Raw genomic sequence first — 20,136 nt, forward strand, 5'->3', positions numbered from 1 at the left:
TTGGGGGTGGGGGTTCTCTAGGAGAGGAATTCCATAGTTTAGTGAAATCTAGAACAGGTATCCTAGGCAACCGTCATTGAAAATGGGATCAGGAATCCTGGGCCGTTAGAATAATCCACTCACTGGTAATTTTCCTCATGACTCAGACGACTTATGGTGTTCAATATTCTTTGAAGAGGGAGTCTGGAAGTTGGGGAATGAAAGAGAACAATTTATAAGGGTCTTCTTACTTTTTATCTTTGTGAATTCTTTTTTCATATAGAACTGAGAGAAAAGGAAAAGCTCTCTGTTGCCACATTTTCTCAAAATGCTGAAGAAGGAAAAGAAATAGGAAAAAAAAGTAGATTAATAAAGTAGAAAAAAAAATCAATCTATCCAGCAGATCCATTCGTCTACCTAGAACTGCCTCCAATCCACACACATTGTGAAGAGCATGAATTCCTGAGATAGTCAGCATAGATTTTCCTTAATGGAACATTTAAGAAAGTCCCAGAAAAATCTCTTCAGCCCAGGAAGAAAATGATTTCCATGGAACTATTGGAATTCTGACCCCCTGACCTTATTCCATTTATGGTTTAATTTGAGCCTTGTAAGGAAATAGTGAATAAGAGAGGAGCTGTCATGGGAAAAGAACATTTAGCATCTGCCTGGTAAGAACAGTGAGAGCCGGGGCCCTCACAGTGGACCAGCAGTTGTGCCAGTAACCACAACGCCCTTGCGAGGGGAAACATTACTATCTGTAATTTTGCAGACAGAGACAGAAGCCCAGGTCATCGCAGTAACTTGTTCAGAGACACACAGCTTGCAGTTTGAAACCCGAAGAGTCTGAATCTAAGTGCTTAAACAATAAGTACATTCTCTTTCTAACAAGACGAAGGGTAAAGTAGAAGAGCGGTTGTGTTGGTCACTTTATCTTGGATGGACGGCTAAGTCGGACTGAAAGAGAGCGTAGTTGGAGGTGGATGTTGGTGTTAACTGCGTATAGGGCTCTAGAGTCAGGAGGGAGAGACTGCCACCCAGCTTCCTTCACTGGAGCATGGAACTTGTTGAATAAACAAGCTCATGAGTTATTCCTATACGTAAAAGAGAACTGTGTTCTCCCTCGCCATCCCTTGGATGAGTCTAGCCAGTGGACTTGCTCTGGGCTCTGGTTTTCTCTCCACCAGGCAGTGAGTGAGGGAAGCTTTCGAGAGTCGCCATGCTTTCGTGTGGTTGGGGGTGTTCGTGCTGCGTGAGGCCTGAGTCCCGCCATCTCCTCCACCGTCTGGCTTGGCCCTGCAGTGTGGCACCTCCAGCCGGCTCCTGGGTGGCGATGGCATCCCCCACCAGCGTTTGGCCCACTCAGGAGGGAATTCTCCCTGGGCTTAGCTGGCACAAGTCTTCGCTATGGAGAACAGGGTGCAGGAACTGGACACATTCAGATTCCCTTCGGATCCATCCTTTCCTGCTACCGAGGGAGGCAAAGGTTTTGAGGCCTGCCCAGGTGAGATTCACTGTGGTTTTCAGCGAAAGCAGCGCGTGAGGCATTGTCACGCGCAATGAATCGCTCACTGGTCCTCACCGGCAGCAAAGGGCCTGCGAGCCGGCCGCCTGCGGTCCCCTGCGCTGCTCAGGCTTGGGTCTTGTACAGCGGGGAGCAGGCTCTTGTCTGTACTTTCCCCTTCTGAGTTTGGCCCATTTTTACGGATGCTCTCACTTCCCATGAGCCTTTGGAGTGAGCCTACTTCCTCTTTCTGCTTTCAATTGGAATTTTCCCCAGCCATCCTGGCCCAGGATACACGTGCGATCTGTGTTGATTGGAAGCCTGTAGGAGGCCCAAGATGGTCATCCATCGTTCCACACTAAAATGACAGATCTGACACGGGACACGTGTCAGGACTGAATGTGTGGGAAATAATGTTTTCAAACAGATGCTGAAGGCTTTGATGGTGGGGGAGCAGCCAGCGTGCTTGAGGGCTGGGGGGTCCTGCAGGGCTCCCCGTGCTGGCAGCTCCCCGCCGCTCTTCCCACTTAACGCTCACGCTACTCAGTGACTGGGTCCTGCGCCTCTCTCTGCTTCAGACATGAAGAATATTGGACAGAGAGAGGAGAAGTCGCTAGGTTTTGTTTTATTTCTCATAGTAACTAAGAAGCTAGAGCAGGAAATCGGAGCCCTTCCCTTCCTCATCCTTCTCTTCCTAGCCTTTCCCCTCCCCTTCCTTTCCTTCTCCTTCCCTCTTTTCCCCTTTCCCTCTCCTCCCCCTCCCCCTCCCCTGGTATCTGTCTCTGTCTGTCTTCGTCTCTGTGGAGTTGAGGATGAAACCCAGAGCCCTACACATGCTAGTTACATGCACTCCACTGGTTGGCTGCACCGCTGGCCTTAGCTCCCATCTCCTGTGGTTTGGGGGGAGGATGGTACTGGGGTGTGAACGCAGGGCCTCACCGTCGGCCAGGCTGGCAGCTCTACAGCTTGAGTCATACCTCCAGCCCTGGTTTCTGTTGCTTATTTTGGACATGCGTTTTTGGACCCCATGTATAATGCGAAGGTATAACGAATGCATCCCAATGTTAAGGAGTTGAATGAGATAGCATCTGTGTACATGACCACGGCTTTGCACTCTAGTGACAATGGAATTATAGGTGGAGCCTGTGATTTGTAATGTGTCAGGTGCTCTGTTCTGTCATTTTTCCATCTGCCTGCTCTTCTTGGCCTCTGATATTAGTGGCACTTTGTATTTTCTTTCCAATGGCTTATTATTTAATTTTCACAACATCCTTGGGAGCTAAATAGGTAATAACTATTATTACAGTAAAAACCCATTTTTACATAATACGATTTTAATGGAACTGCTGATTTTACAAAATGAAAGTGACTGGTAAAGAAGATTTAAGTGATACTTTTGAACCTCTAATATAATTTTATGGTGTTTTGTGTATTTTAATTCATTAATAAAGGAAACGTGTAGAACAGTCCCATCATTATTCAAATAGAATAGCATAATTTTTCAATAAAATTCTTTGGGTAAATTGCCTATTTCCATTTTCTGGGAAATCAATTTTATGGAATGACCTCAGACCCATCCTATTTGATAAAAATAGGGCTGTACTGTACTAATAAAAGATATCACTATCTTAAGTATGGTGCCATTTTCCTTCCAGGCGAGCTGTCTTTGTAGACACTGTGATTATGGAGGGCTGTACATTGTTCTCTGCAGTGTTATATGTCGTGAGTGGAGGTGGTCGTGAAGATTTGCACTTGTGGTTTAGCTTTTGGTAACTCTGCATCAGACAAACAGTGTATCTTTTTGTCTTTGCCTTCTTCATACTGCAAAAACAAAGTTCCAGCACATTCTAGGCTGTGTAGGTAGCGGGACTAATTTCTGCCTATGGAGGGCTGTACATTGTTCTCTGCAGTGTTATACGTCGTGAGTGGAGGTGGTCGTGAAGATTTGCACTTGTGGTTTAGCTTTTGGTAACTCTGCATCAGACAAACAGTGTATCTTTTTGTCTTTGCCTTCTTCATACTGCGAAAACAAAGTTCCAGCACATTCTAGGCTGTGTAGGTAGCGGGACTAATTTCTGCCTACCTTATTCTACAAATCCCGTCCTTCTTCATGAAGTGACAACCTGTAGCTCCTCCTCTGTGATGTGTTCTGAACTGACCTGAAGGATGTGGATCGGTTATTCGCGGAGCTACCTCGGAAGAACTGTCACCTTGGTAGGATGGCACCTGCTCTTCGCCATGGAAGGAGAATGTGTTACCTGCAATTAGAGCAGATAGGGTTTGGTGTGGAGGGTACAGCTGTGATACGATGTCATGTCGCCCTGGGCATCTTTCTTGGTATGTTTGTTGCAGTAGAACTCACTGTTTCATTTTTCTCTATCCGTGTGATTGGTTCACATGTGAAAAGCTGAATGGGAGAGAACTCTTTGCTTCTATCATAGTTCTTGTGTTGGTTCTGACTTTTAACAGTTGGGCCCTTTAACTGACAGAGACCCATTAAAGCCATGTGGTGTTTAAAGATGATGGGCGATGTTTAATGCATTTCCCTGTTAAATTTGAAGGCATTGTCATGGATTGGTTATATGGGGCAAAATGATTGGCAATCAGAAAGTTGTCTTTGAGGGGAGGAATTTCTATAACATGTTGTGATTATGGAATTACTAAATTGATTTTACCTTTATCTTTCCTGAGAGTACATCTAACTGAGGATTCTGTGCACATACAGACAGGCATAGGTCTGTGGTGTCAAGTAAGAATGGAATGTTACAAGCATGGTGGTGTTTCTGTAGCCGCTGTAGTTCTCTTGTAGTTTTGTCCAGGTGTCACTTAGATGGGGTAGACATTTCCACCATCTAGACTTTCTGGACTGCTAGCGGTTGCGGAAGAGGATTTAGATTTGGACTGCTGGGGTCCTTGTAGGTGTGTGGTACCAGCATGGTGACAGTTGCACTGTGGGTATTTTGGAACTTGGTATTTAACTGTCAAATGGCCCAGAAGCATAAGGCATAGGCTGGGGTATTTCTGTTTGGGTTCTTCCAGCTGGTTCCTGGGCTCAGGTCAACTAAAGGTTCAACTTAACTCATGGCCACTCACGTGTGGATTCTCGGCTGGGCATTTAGGCAGGAAAATCTCCTAAGAGACCCCAGGTCCTTTCCTCATACGTGTTTCTGGGGAGCATCTTGGGCTTTCTAACAGCATGGCAGCAGAGCTCTGAGAGAGAATGGCTTTAAGAAAGAATGCCTCCATATGTAACATAGGAGCCTTGATGGTATAAGGGAAGGGATAAGGGAAGTACATTTTCAGTCCTTCATTTCAGTTCCTTCACAGGAAATGTAGATGGGCTTTAGAGAATCTCACTCACTGGTAAAAGTAAAAGCTCTTAAGGCCTAGACCAGTCATGGATAAATCACCAAGTTTCTGTGACAATACCGTTATTTAGAAGGACAACCAGGGTGTGTGGAGTTAAAAAAATCTAGAGCTATTTATGTTGTCCCTGAAAATGTGATGTTTCAGTTAAAACAACAGTAGTAGCTCTTTTTATTTGTTTCTTTATTTCTCTCTCTCTCTCTTTTTTGTTGGTTATGGGGCTTGAACTCTGGGTCTGGGCACTGTCTCTTGAGCTCAAGGAGAGCACTCTGCCACTTGAGCCACAGCGCCACTTCCGGTTTTCTGGTGGTTTATTGGAGATAAGAGTCTCATGGACTTTCCTCCCCGGGCTGGCTTTGAACTGCGATCCTCAGATCTCAGCCTCCTGAGCAGCTAGGATTATAAGCGTGAGCCACTGGCGCCCAGCTTGCTCTTTTTATTTCTTATGTGACAAGATGAGCAATGTGATGTAGGTTTGTTGGGATAGATTGTCTCTTGCTCTTCAGTCTTCCTTTGTCAACCTCTCCTCGACGCAATCGTAGTGCTTGCTTCTGGGCTAATTAGAGCTCACTTAGAATCTTCTCCTGGGATCCAAAGTCATGTAGGCCTGATACTCTTGATGGCTTGCTAACTTGCTGGAACTAATTAGAGTTTTACTCTAATGTAGTGGGTTTTCAAACCTTTTTCCTGTTCCCACTCACCCGAGAAATGCATTCACCATCGAAAGTCGGTTAGTATGGGTATCATAAGTGATAGAAACTGCAGGAGATGCAGACCAGCATTTGGGTAGTAGGTTTTGGGTGTGTATGAGAGATGTGATTGAGTACTTAGCCTGACCTAGATAATCACTGCTCTTGAGTCTTCATGTTCTCCTGCCTCAGTCTCTCAGAAGTCTGGACCTTGTGTCTCAGCCTGAGATGAATCTAAAACCTGGAAATCTCCCAGGATGCTTCCCTTCACTTGGAATAGGTGTGGCATTTTGCAGACGCAGCATCTTCTTTTTCCTCTGCAACTTCTATTATAGACTTTCATCTGAAAGTTTACAAATGTTGCTTAGAGGAACTCTGCTTTGGCTTGAAATATGTGAATTTTAGCTTCGTGGTAGCAGTAAGTACAACGGTGCTCTCAATGGAAAAACACACATGTTGTGAACTTGGTAAGAAAGCAGAATCAACAGGATGCGACAGGTTTTCAGTGTGCAGGGTGAGGTGAAGGCGGGCGAGGCTGTTGAGGACAAGAACCTCTTTGCCAAGGTGGCCGGCGAGCGCTGCCGTCAGCGGGAATGGAAGATGCCAGAAAGGAAATAAGACATAAGCTAAATTTCATGTGCAGACTCCAAGATGGTGGCAGGAAATGCGGAGTGACAATTTGCGAAGAAAGCCAGTTGGGAATCTGGATTTGGATTTGGCATCATTGAGACTCAAACCTTGGGGCTTGAACAAAGGGTTAGAAGTAACATGAGAAGATGGTGAAAACCCCTGCAGAGAGACCTACAGAGCCAGGAGAGGCGATTATCTTAGAGAGAGCTCTAACATGGGTGTCACGGAAGGATTTCAGAGGAGGAACAATCATAGACTCAGGAGAAGTAGGACAACCAGCGGAGAAAAGAATATACCAAGATAAAAAGAGGTTGTCAAAGGTAGACAAAGAAGGACTAAGGAAACGGTTTACCTCTCTGGTACTCCTACAAGCCTGGTGTGAAATCTACCACAACACTTCTTGTCCTCAAGGGTCCATGGTATTCTCATTAAACCTCCCTTATCCTTCATGCAACCTGGATGCACAGCTTGTCAGTGAGATCGCCCTCTCCCAGGGTCCCCCAGATAGGCTCCTGTGATAGGCTCAGCTACACTTAGAACATAGATGACAGCATGTGATAAATCAACATCATTCTGACAGGGGCAAGTTTTACAAAAGAATATAAGAGAACAAAATACGTATTAAAAGAAGATTTAGAAACTGTGCATACCTTTGTTCTTTTGCTATAATGGGGTTTGAACGTAGGGTTTGAGTTTGTGATGCAGCTGCTCTACTGCTCAGCTATGCTTCCGTATCTCCAGCTCATTTGCCCCCCACTCTGGTTAATTTTTTTTTTCGGTCATGGGGCTTGAACTCTGGGCCTGGGCGCTGTCCCTCAGCTCTTCAGCTCAAGGCTAGTGCTCTACCACTTGAGCCACAGTGCCACTTCCAGTGTTCTAGTGGTTTATTGGAGATAAGAATCACATGGACTTTTTTGCCAGGGCTGGCTTTGAACCACGATCCTCAGATCTCAGTCTCCTGAGTAGCTAGGATGACAGGCGTGAGCCACCGGTGCCCGGCAACACTCTGGTTATTTTTAAGACAGAGGTCTTGCCTTTTTTTTTGGCGGGGAGTGGGGGGTGGGAGGTGGGGGTGGGGGTGGGGTGGGGGCAGGGGGGTCTTGGGCTGGCCTAGACTGTGATCTTCCTACTTAAACTTCCTGCCTTAGCTAGGATGACAGGCATGTGCCACAAATGCCCAGCTTTATGTGTGCAGATGAGATTCTCATACCCATCTCCAGGCGGCCAATGAGATTCTCATACCCATCTCCAGGCGGCCAATGAGATTCTCATACCCTCTCCAGACGGCCAGTGAGATTCTCATACCCCTCTCCAGGCGGCCAGTGAGATTCTCATACCCCTCTCCAGGCGGCCAGTAAGATTCTCATACCGATCTCCAGGTGGCCAGTGAGATTCTCATACCCCTCTCCAGGCGGCCTGTGAGATTCTCATACCCATCTCCAGGCGGCCAGTGAGATTCTCATACCATCTCCAGGTGGCCAATGAGGTTCTCATACCCATCTCCAGGCGGCCAATTACAGCTTTCCACAGTAGCCAGGATTTGGGCATGAACCACAGGTGGCCAGGCTAGGTCTAACTCTTACTGTGAGTTCAATTTCAGGAGAAATCATTGACATAGTGTTTAAAACAGGCAACATCTGATAGAGTGTTATCAGAGCACATTGGTTTTAGTCCCTCTTCCATTTTTATACACTGAGATTTTGGCTATTTATTTTGGAACAATGATATTAGAAACAACTATTGACCAGCCCGTTACCCTTGTTTGATCAGAAGCGATGGATTTCCTAGAAGCCACACTATTAGTGATTAAACTTTTAGTGAAAAGTCTGAGGCCAATCTGGAGCTAGCGTGCATCACCCTAGTAGGAAATCACCTTCAAGGTTTATTGCCTCCGCACATTCCGTCACTTACACTGCAATGCAGTGGATCAATGAAATCCTTCCCCTGATTTAAATGCATGCGCTCACATCTTAACTGGCCAGCTTTGTTTTAGGGAGTTAATGCTGTTTGAGGGGACACAGGTGTTTCCTACAGGAGCAGGGAGCGACCTGGGTGATTCAAGGTGGGTTTTCTCCTCCTGGTTAGGGTTAGCCAAGAGGGAAATGCTGCCAGGGGGAGGTTAGTGTACAGCAGGGATTTATTCGCTTGCTCTAATTGAATTATTCCTCCCCCTCCCCCTTTTTTACTTTATGGTCTGTTTTCCATGCAGATATTTTTGGAATGCAGAATTAAATAATTCATGATTTTCCTGTGACTGGCTTAGGTATAGTTTTTATTTCTTGAGTTGATTATACTCCCCGGAGTGGGCTTTTCCAGTCTCCTCACATACACAGGGTTGAAGATGAGGATTTGTCCAAGTAACTAAGTGTAGGAGGTGCATGAAGCCTGCCCGGGGCTCCTCGCTGCCCTACTGGCTTTCCACACTGCTGTGTTGAACCCAGGGCTTCCGAACTGTTTTTGTGTAACCTGAGATCTAAGAATGGAGGCTGGAAACCATCCTGGACAGACAAATTCTAGAGACTTTTATCTCTGATTAACCAGCAAAAAGCCAGAAGTGGAGGTGTGACTCAAGGGGTAGAATGTCAACCTTGAGCAAAAAAAAAAAGCCAAGCAAGAACATAGCAAGCACATTTCTAGCAGCAAGAAGGAAACAACACAGAGAACTCTTGCTTGTGTGGATGGGAAGGAGGGCAGATTCTGACCAAGGTCAAAGGGCCCGGTTACTACTGCAGATGGTACCACTGAAAAGGAGACTGAGAACAATATTTGTATTTCCTTCACACAGTCGTGCAGGGGAGCTGCCGTTTGTGAATACAGTGCTTCTGGAAAGCAGACTTTAAGAGAAGGCTAGGTGCCCGTGTTTCCTGGGGGTCTACTTCCAGGCTTGGACACGAAGGGCCCTCCGTGAACACATGCTGTCATTGGTGTGCAGTCCCTTGGGTGTTGATTTGGTGGCTCAGGTCAGGGTTCTTGCGGTCAGGTGCTGTGCTCTGTGCCCCATGGCTGAGCCTCACACTTCTGCGTGTACAAGGCCTGCCTCCCAAGCCATCTGTCTGCCTCTCTTTATTTACATGATCATGTCACCCAGTGGCAGTTTAATGTCTGGAAAGAGAACATTGCTCTCACCTAGATGGTGCTGTTGATTCCTCCTTTGTCTGGTTCAGCGACAGGCCTAACCCATCTGACTCTCTGTGGCACTCGTGTGGAGAGGGGTGGGGCTCACACAGAACTCGGGTGGCCCAGCGGCAGCTCCATTCCACCCCTCTTCTTCATGGAGTTCTCTGAACTCAGCATTCCCAGTAGGTGCCTCTCAACTCCATTCACCTCCCGGAGAGCTGGTGGCCTTTATTTAGGCTCTCTCTCACACACAGCTTGCCTCCCCTCTCCTCCCAGAACCTTCCACCTGAGCCATTGCCGGGCTCCCTGTGGTTCTGCACGTGAGGAGCTGCTGGCCGGGGTTGAGGCTGTCTGGGGGATTTACTGCCGTGCCAGCTCTGCCGCGGGCCTCCTGGGGCTTGGCGGTGGAGGCGCCTCCTGTGGTTTTAGCTGCCGAGCAGCTTGTGCATCTTCTGTTTGCTGGGAGTCACTTCCCAGGTTACCTCTGCTCATTTGCATCATCGTGCACGCATGCACCTGCTTCCGCTGGTGTTCTTTCCGTGAAAAGGCGAGAGTGGAAAGGAGTCAAGTGTTGGTGCTGGCTCAGAGCCTGTGACCCTGGCTACTGCAAGGGGCCCCAGAGTTGCTGCTGGAGAGAGACAGCTAAAGCCAGGATCACAGCTAGCACTGGCGAGGCCCAGCCCTGAGGATGCCAGGCCGGCAGTCACCCTTTTAGGCTCCAAGGACGCATACTTGACGTGTGCTTAATGCTTACTTGTCCCTCAGACTGAGTGGTTTTGAAAAAGCTTCTAACACGAAGTGTGTGTGTGTGTGTGTGTGTGTGTGTGTGTGTGTGTGTCTGTGGGTGTCTGTGTGTATTGGTACTAACGTTTGAACTCGGGGCTTGGGCACTGTTTGAGCTTTTTCTCCTCAAGGCTGGGACTCTATCACTTGAGCCACACCTCCTCTTTCAGCTTTTGGGTGATCAACTGGAGATAAGAGTCTCATGGATTTTCCTACCCCAGTGGGCTTGGAACTACAACCTCAGGTCTCAGCCTTCTGAGCAGTTAGTATTACAGATGTGAGCCACTGGTGCATGTCTCTAATAACACTTCATATATTAGCCTTATTCAGCGGACAGAGTCACTCAAGGCCAGACTTGAGGCTGAGTAAGCTGGCCACAGTGGTTCAAGCGGAGAAGGGAGGAAATAGTTAAAAGATTTTAAACTGCTAAAGAGGGCTTTTACATTTTTCTGGGAAAGCAGCAGTTTGTATGGAAATCACAGCTTTTATACATTAAGTATGGTTATGAGTCTCTTCCCTAAAGCTGTGTGAGAAATGTGAGCTTGACTTTTTTAGCTTTTATTTATTTATTTTCCACTGCTGAACGGAAAAGGAGAACCAGGACCAAAAACTCATGTAGCTTCCTGCCAAGGATTTTCAGGTAACAAAGAGAAAGCAGGGAATGTGGTTCGCCTTCAGAAAACACAAGATTTTGTCGATGATGTACATTTTGCTGCAAGATGCTTTATTTAGTCCTCATCTGGACAGGAAAACTTTAACCCCCAACTTTTATAAGCTTTATTATCCCAGTTCTTCTGTAGATCCATTCTAATTCCAGTCACAAGCAAACCCAAATCACACTGCATAAACCAGGAAGCAGAGGGGAAGAAGGGGACATCCTCCAACGAGGCCCTGTTTTCTAAGAGTCTGTTCAGTTATATATTTGCCTCTATTGGGAGCAGATCTTTTTATGATTCAGCTTTTTGGTGATTAATTGGAGATCAGAGTCTTATGGATTTTCCTATCCGGCTGGCTTGGAACAGTGATCTGCACATCTCAGCTTCCTGAGTAGCTAGGATTACAGGCATGAGCTGACATACCCAGCTGATGTTCTTTTTAATATGTGCCTCTACTTATATAATGTTCATTTGGCATTTTTTCTGTGCCGGTTTCTGTCATACACATTTTAGGTTAATTCACTCCGGAACATTTCTAACAACCTTATGAAGAGTTGTTGCTACTTCCTTTTATCAGAGACTGGGAAACTGAGATCCTAAAACTCTTTGGTGGGAGACCAATTAATATTTAGACATAATAATATAAATCCCAGAATTCATATAACATGTCAAGATGTCCTTAGTCCTTGTGTGAAAAAAATACGTCCCAAATAGTCATATATGACTTCAACAAAAGTTAACAATGGATCACAGAAAAGAATGACATCAACAGAGGCAAGCCTTCCACATTCTTTGCCATGAGTCCTTCCAGTATCCCCGAGGGGAAAATAGGGTTTACTATACCACTGTCTTGATGGTGGACACCTAAGTTTCCTCCAAATTTTCACATCTATGAACAATGTAAAAGGAAAACATTAATGCTTTATTGAGAAAGTAGGAAAGTTTCCCCAGGCCCACTGATGCCATAAACATCGTCTACAGCCTACCTACATCCGAGATCACTTGGGAGAAAGCTTATAAAATGGAAAACATACCTTCAATAAACACATCACCACCACATTACAAACTTGTTTAGAACCCAGTAAAAGACAGAACACTGCTTTCCCATTCATTCTTAGGGCTATAGGACTGATTCTAAAATCAAACAAGAGTACCAGGCAAGAAAATGAGAGAGGATGCAATCATTCACAGGAAGCCTTAGCAGATGGACTACCCTTGTCCTTCATGGAATCATGAATAGTCATTAACTCCCAAGAATGCAAGGATGGCTCAACTTCAGGGGGGAAAAATCTATTAACATACTTCATTAAGACAAAATTATAAATCTTTCTCTTCTTCCTCTGACTATACATTGACTTTTAGAATAAGGAAGCATAATGTTCATGAGCTGTGGCTCAAATCATAAAGCATCAGCCTTGAGCTGAAAAGCTAAGAAACAGCACTTGAGTCCTGAGTTTAATCCCTAATATTATTTTCCTAGTTAGAAGAAAGAATTGCAAACCTGAGAAAGCAGTAGGAGTGAAGGAAAACAAAGTCTGTCACAGCTTTCTGGGCGCAGTGTTGGGAGAGAAGAAGAGAGAGCTTTTAATTAAAAAAAAATGGCAATGGGGAAAGAAGCTCATTGAGCACAAGGTTGGCTGCATGGACTTTTGCCTAAAGAGCAAATGACTTGTTTCATAGAGCTACATTTTTTTCCTTCTTAAAGTGTGAACATATGTTCATGTATGAGAAGCGGGTCTCAATGCTCTTCTTACCGAATTGAATCAAAACAAACTCCCACGGAGGAGTCAGCCTGATGCCTTGTCTGGCTTTCTCACTTTGCTTCCGTGTGAACAACTTTAGTAATGGGACCGCTAGAGAGCTCCTGCCATGGCTGCCCTTATGGGAAGCATGGTCTTATGGTCTCTGCTGAGGTTGGAGTGAGTTTTTTTTCCCTCCCAAACCACAATTCAACTTGGATTTGTTAACAATGAACAGAGGTAAAAAGAATAATGTGGATAAATCTGGACTGTAGTTTATCATGGGATGTCAAATTTGGCAAAATGCATAGGCTTCAGTTTTTAGGTTTGGGGTTGCACTGTCTAGGGTTTTGTTTTGTTTTTTCCTGCTTCCCTTTTACTGAGCAAGCAATTGCCTTGTTTCAAAGGCAGTTGAGGCAGCCACTCACATTGAGGCCTTCCAGAGAGGAGGGCAGGCTCAGAGGGTCTCTGGATAAACCCACAGAGCCAGCCTGGTGTGCCAGCAGGCGCCGACTCTTCCTGGGGGTGAGGGATGCCGCAGCCCTTTCGGGCAGTTTTTTCCCTTAGAACTTAGGATCCAGTGGAATGATCAGATACAGTTTCCAATTTTACTTAAAAACCTTCCTATTAAATAGAGCCAAAATATATCTGAGGAACAGATGGTGTCGACGAGAGGAAGAGACAAACACTGTATGTTAAAATTTTTATTGATCAATTAAAGTATCATAATTTAAAGTGTTGATTCTACGATGGAAATTATGCCTTCCTCTTTGTGATGGAGGCAGACACAGAATGTGTGGGGAGCGCAGTGGGGATTTATAATAATTTCTTCCCCTCTCCCCTCCCTTTCTCCTCTCCCTTTCTCCTCTCCCCTCCCCTCTCCTTCCCTCCTCCGAATCTGTTTGTTTCTTTTTCCTTCTCTCTCTCTTTCTCTCTCTCAGAAACATACACATTATACACACATGTAGACATACACACACTTATATCAGATAGGCAGATGGTTTTTGTGAAGGTGTTAGGAAACTGGCTGTCAGTCTTGAATCATGCCTCTGGGCACTTTAAAAACTACCTCTTCTGGGGCTGGGAAGGTGGCTCAGTGGTAGAGCGCTTGCCTTGCATGCCTGAGGCCCTGGGTTCGATTCCTCAGCACCACATAAGTAAAAAGCCAGAAGTGGCGCTGTGGCTCAAGTGGTAGAGTACTGGTCATGAGCAAAAGAAGTTCAGGGACAGTGCCCAGGCCCAGAGTTCAGGCCCCACGACCAGACCCAAAAACAAAAAACAAAAAAAAACCAAACCTGCCTCTTCTGTTTTTAAGACCCATATGAAAAAAAAAAGACGATAGTCTAGCAGAATAAAGCAACCACCTGGGTGGACTTGGTGAAACAGAAAGACTATAAAGTGGATGGCTCTTTGTAAGGAGTTTAGCAACAGGAGGAATGCAGCCTTATCTTCTCAGATGCTCGTGTTCAGCTGTTGTGGAGGGAAGCCGTTGTATCAGCAAAGTAGTCTACCGGACACTGACTTCCAGTCATGTTAACCTTTCATCCCTGTGAATCATTTATGTATGAGGGCTTCCACTATTTGACAATTGCTTGTCTGGGGTGTGTGAGACATCTTCATAAATTACGATAGGCTCTTTGAATAACCCATTAGATTTCCCCTCCCCCTGCCCCGCCACGCAAATTGAACAAGACCACAAAGGAAAAAAAAAAAAACCACGACAACTTCTATTTAAAGTATTTCAAGTGATCGCTTTTGAGCTAAGTATATTTGTCTCTTTGTAGAAAGGAAGATTAGGTCACCGAATGGGGATTTAAATGCTATTAGAACTCGCCTTTCCTTTGGTTCACGTACTCATAGGAAAACGTTGTGGATAAGACTTACTGTAGAAACAAAACCATTAATTATGGAAGGTGCTGGGACAGAGCGGTCTACAATGGTCCTGTGTGCCCTCATCTGTCTCTCCACGCTGGCTGCATCCCGTGTAGGCCTGCTGTTGGTGTAGACTGCCTTTCCAACAATGGCAGGGTTGTAGTGGAAGCTGTCTTTGCCACCTAAGTTATGGCCTCGAGACAGTGGACACCATACAAGCAGTGGGCCTTCCTCCCCCAAATGACGCCGGCTCAGTGTGACCCTATTATGATTCCCAGAGTCCGTGCCCTTTGCCCTTTGCCCTGGGTCTCATTTCTGTAAAATTTAGACCAGTGTCAGACCCTCGGAATGCTACACAATAGCGACCTTAATTCGTCAGCTTTGTTGGGGAAGAAAATTGAGTGTTAAATCTAGTCTCGAGATGATATGCTGTAACTGTAGTAGCTAAGTGATTCCAGATGCCAGAGAAGCCCCAGTCTTTTGCCTCAGATGCCCATCTTTTGATCTGGCTCTCCAGGCTGGCTGATGCATTCACAAAGCACTGGCCATTGATTTTGTGGCTGTTACACTTGGGGGATTCTTGTTAGTGTTAGGTTCTAAAGCGTTGTCTTTCTAATTGCTGATATGGAGCTCATTAAGAGACAAAACACCACAGAATCCATCGCTTGGCACAAGATCTCAGGGAAAAGATGGTGGGTGTTTAGTGCCTGATGGATGGACCAGTGGTAAGGGTATAATTCCGAACCAAGAGGCACAACCCCATGTGCCTGGTCCTGAGCCCCTTTGAAGCGGGGGGGGGGGGGGGGCAGTCTTTAATTACATCTGGAACTCATTAATTAGTTCTTTTTGGAGCTTCTTTCCAGATCAGCTCCTCCATCAGCCTCCCATTGAGCAATAGGACTTCCAGATGGTTCCCTCCATCTGCCAGGGCTCATCCTCTCAGGCAGGATGGATTGGTCACTGGGAGTTAGATGGAAGAGCTGAGGACATACAGGATGTGGCGGAGGGCAGCGGGCCACCGCCGAGGTACAGGTGATCCACCGTTTATGTTTGTCAAGAGACTTGTCCGGCCATGTCTGTGTGATTACTCTGGAGGTTTTGAGTGATTTTACAGAAAGGATGCTCTTGCTGGAGAACGCAGCCTCTTCATTCCAAATCATACCTGGAGAAAAGAAGCAAGAAAGCCATCTCAAACTGCCATGGCTGGGCAGCTGGTCAGCTCCGCCCCACTTCAGATCTACTCCAAAGACTGCGTTCAAGGGTCACCCTCGCCCCTCAGACTCAGATCCCAGGAGTCTACTAGCCATCCTAACGGTCCCATGTTTATTATAAGGTCTATGTTTATTTGTGGCAGAACTGTGTTACTGCAGGCACGTTAGTGGAGTTTTTGAACTTGAAGTCGCTGGGAATGAAGACAGGAGTGATTTCTCTATAACTAAAGAGTTTATTATCATTTCTACTCTACCACATTCTACTTATTTCGTTTACATGTATGTCTTTTGCTGGTGCTGGGAAAATATACACCTCACTCATCTTTTAATAGAAAAGATTTGGCATGTCATAGGTAAGGAAAAAGGAAGAGCAGAGGAACAATGGAAGGGTTAATAATGTCTACTGTTATATTGTGTATATGTGTATATGTTAGAGAGAGAGAGAGAGAGAGAGAGAGAGAGAGAATGAACTTTGGGTGAGAGAAAGCATTTGATGAAACTTTTTTTTTAAATTGTTTTGTGAAATCAGATCCAGTAGGCAAACATGGATGGAATGACTATAGTTTAGGATAACGGCCATTTCCATTAAAGTGTTTTTTTAAAGGTAGCTTGTTTTAAATAATTTGTGTCTTAAAATCATAAACCCATAAAGTGTATGTTAAACCCAGAACATGTCTGTGATATTTCATTGTTTTGCTTGATGCTGAGAGATAAATGCCCTGTATTTCTCCTGTATCAGGAAGCTAGACCTTAAATGAGAAAAAAAATGACGTGAATACAGAATGGTGACTGTTTTGAAGGAAATTAGTTAAAGGTGCAGGTTGAAAGGAGGAGGCGGTAGAGATTCATTATATGCATAGATGGGAATATCATATTGAAATTAATAGGTGCTAACTAAAAAGATTGAGACCACTTGGTTCACTAGAGAATGGATGAATTCCCCCCATCCCAGGTGAAGCAAAATAAGCCAGTCCCACAAAGGCAAGTATTAATGTTTGCCCCATTAGTGCAATGTAGAGAAACGACAACCAGAAAACCCCATAGCAATCAAGGTCATGAAAGCAAAAGGGCCCCGCTAGGGAGGAGGAGGTGGAAGAGGAGAATGATGACAGCGGACTCTTCAAGGCCAAGGTCATATCTAGTGTTCTGTAGATCCTTGAAACCAGGGCCAGAAACAAGGACAAGGACAGGTTGGGGGAGGGTAACTTGGTATGCATGTGTGTACTTGATTAGGCTTGAGCAGCCATTTGGGGCAAAAAAAAAAAGAAAACTTAAGGCCCCACACAAAGTATTCTTGTGTTAAACAATGGCAGCCATGTCCCCTGGCCCCTGGCAGGCTATTTGTGGCTGACCCTTTTTCTAGCACGAGTAGCAACACAAAAGCAGCTCCTGAATTACCAAGAAAAAAACCATTCCGGAGATAGAATGGGCAAGAGAAGGCGATTCTTGTTTTAGGTATGCGTCTGACCCCTTCCTTGTTCTTCCACAGACAGGACTGTGCTCGTGGACATAGATCTTCCCTGGCTCCGAGGCCTCTATGTGCTGGGGACCCTGGAGTTCCCTGTGGACAGAAGCAACGTTCTGAGCGTGGCCTGCCTTGCCATCCTAGGAGGGGAGCTGCAGGCGGGTGAGTGAGGGCTGTGGCCAGCACTTTACTTGGGGCAGACAACCCTGGAGGCATGGGGTGAACGTAAGAGAGACGGAGGGAGGGGGAAGGGAGCTAAGCACAGGAAGCCAGGCCTGAGAGGGACTCATGGTTGAGTTGGCTCTCTGGAGAGCATGGCAGAGAGTTGGAAGGCCAGCAGTATGTCTGACCCATGTGGAGGCCACTGACGGTTCCTTGTTGTTGTCCTTGTTTTTGTGGCTCCTTGGGTGGCTAGTGGAGGGTTCTAGAAACTTGGTAGGTGCTAGGAGATGAGGGTCCTCCAGCTGGGAAGAGAGACTCCCTGCAGGAGCAGCTACTTCTGTGACCACAGCAAATGGTGAAACCCAGGTTTCTAGCCATGTGGGACACTCCATCCTGCTGACCAGATGTCAGCTGTAATTCCTACTCTCTTCCGAGTGCTGTCTTGAGCTCCCCCACTGCATCTTACCGAGGATTTATTTGCTCAGTTGGCTTTCTCTTGGGTCTGAGAGGATCCCAAGTACAATGTTTTAGTGCTCTCTGTCTCTCTCTGTCTCTGTCTCTCTGTCTCTCTCTGTCTGTGTCTGTCTCTCTCTCTTTTTCTCTCTCCCCCCTCTCTCTGTCTCTGCCTCTGTCTCTGTCTCTCTCTGTCTCTGTCTCTGTCTCTCTGTCTCTCTCTCTTTCTCTCTTGGTTGTGGTCTTGAACTCAGGACCTGAGCACTGTCCCTGAGCTTTTTTGCTCAAGGCTAGTACTCTACCACTTTGAGCCACAGCTTTGTTTCTGTTTTTGTTTTTGTTGGTTTGTTTGTTTTTTGGTGATTAATTAGAGATAAGAGTCTCATAGACTTAGCTGCCCAGGCTGCTTCAAACTATGGTCCTCCTGGAGTAGCTAGGATTACAGGTGTGAGCCAATAGCACCTGGCTTTTGTTATCTCGTTATTGGATCACTTCAGTCTATATTTCCATACTGGGGACATACTTTTGTGTTTCAATTTTTTTCCTTTCATGTTAATACTAATTGTCCAGGTGTTTATTATTCTACAAAACTCTCATAGAATTCACTGATCACTTTCAAAAGGATAGAAACATGTGCTAAAACTAGACCCTGCTTAAAAATAGAAGTTACTTATTTCAGGTTGACATCTTTGGTTGTTGAGGTTGGTCCTTTAAAAAATCATTTCTAGGTTTCTGCTGTCGCTGCTACAATAGATACCTTGTGTGCTGACCAGTCTACATGTCTGGAGGGAAGTACGCCCTGCCCCCGCCCACCATGGGTGCTTTGCGCATGGCAGATCTGAGAGGTGAAGCTCTCCCTCTCAGCTGCACTTTGACTCCGCGCGAGATAATGTGTCCTCTTTCCCTCGGTGCATCCCCTGTGTGTGTTCCAGCCCCACAAGTGACGGATGGGACCCCATCTGCCCAATCCTGGATGTAATATGCCTGCAGGAAGACTTCCAACCCATCTGTCCAATTTTACCCCACCTAAAGAAATGCCAACAGGAAGTCGATAATAGGACTAGTTAGTAAACACACTTAATAGATGTGGACCCTGGCACCGAGTGCTGCCAGGAGGTAGCCGCTCTCCAATGCCATCTGATCCAAGTCCCCACAGTGTGGAATTATATTTCTTGGATGTCCTGTTTTTAAGGCAACGGGGGTTGGCAGAAGATCGACTTTTAGTAGCATAAACTCATAGAATGCTAGGATGAGAGGGAAATGGAAGACCAGAAATTTGCTTGGAGGAATACAGCTGTATGGAAAATGTCAAGCGCCACTCTGTTCTTTCAGTGCTGGATGGAACGTTTGAGGTAAGCACGGAGCATGTCACTTGTACACCAGCCTTTAATGTTTCACATTTCTTCAGCATCCACCATATATACGAGCAGTGCCAGGGAAGAGATGGAACACACCAAGGTAGGAAACATGAACCCTAGCTTTCAAGAGGTATCTCCTTAGTGGAGACACAGATGAAAAACAGAATTGAAATGGTCATGTCTTTCAAGCTGGAGAAGGCCACAGCTTCAGAAAAGACACCTGCAAAGATACATCTGCATGGACCGAGATCCTACCATTCAGTGATTAGCCCGTCAAGCAAGTGCATACCTGCAGTTACAGGATTGATTGGGACTGGGGGGAGCGCGTGGAAGCCCATCGCTTTGTGCTCCCTGCTTGTGGAGAGAGCAGGTAGTCACAGCATCTCGTGTGAAGCGGGTAAGTGACATTTTTAGGCCTGGTCTGAACCAGGTGAGCCAAGGCTGGATGCTTCCAGTGGCAGTGAGGCAGAAAGGCAGATACTGTAGGTGCGACAAGCAGTCATCCTTAGAGCTCAGCTTCCTAGGACGACCGGCACGAGCCACTGGTGCCTGGCTAATGATTTCATACGTGTAAGTTTAGGTAAGAGTTATCTGGATGGGTCTGTAAAACTGACCAGCAAGAAAGCTCTTTGATTCCTAAATTGGCACGCCACACGCCACACATTGCTGGAACTGGGGACACAGATGTGCACCGGTCCTTTGTTCTGTCACAGCCAAGTCCTGGAATGAACTAACTCTCTGGCTGCCAGCAATTAGACTGAAGACTTGGGCTTTCATCCTAAAACACGTCACACTTTTGTTTCCCGGGGCTCGTGATGGGTATTTGTCAGCCCTGCCTCACCCTTGTAGCCAGAAGCCTAAGGTTATCATTAACGCACGGCGTTGATTGTCAGGAAATGAAGTACCAAGCACATGGCTGTTTCTTTCATTGCTTCCATGATTGGGACTTTCTCAGTCCTAAAGAAGAAGAAAAATCCATACCCAGTTTATTGCCTTCTGAACAGACAGTTCTGTAAGGCTCATTGGATGATTATGTAATAAGAAGACAAACCCAAGGAAAGTGTAGATTAAAACATAGCCGCCAGCTGAAAGCCACGATGCCACTGGATGGCCAAACGGTCTCATGTGATGTTTGTTAAAGGGGGAAAAAAA

At 45.9% G+C, this 20,136-nt stretch overlaps 1 protein-coding gene across 1 annotated transcript in view; it reads left to right on the plus strand.

The window, feature by feature from the left end:
* Positions 1–20,136, plus strand: part of Pkhd1 (PKHD1 ciliary IPT domain containing fibrocystin/polyductin) — a 288,492-nt gene that overhangs the window by 175,897 nt on the left and 92,459 nt on the right. The window contains 1 exon segment of the mRNA XM_042672035.1: positions 17,036–17,173. Coding sequence (XP_042527969.1) covers positions 17,036–17,173 — 138 coding nt within the window.

Source organism: Dipodomys spectabilis, unplaced genomic scaffold, assembly GCF_019054845.1.
Source record: "Dipodomys spectabilis isolate Male_0828 unplaced genomic scaffold, ASM1905484v1 ptg000669l, whole genome shotgun sequence".
NCBI classification, from domain to species: domain Eukaryota; kingdom Metazoa; phylum Chordata; class Mammalia; order Rodentia; family Heteromyidae; genus Dipodomys; species Dipodomys spectabilis.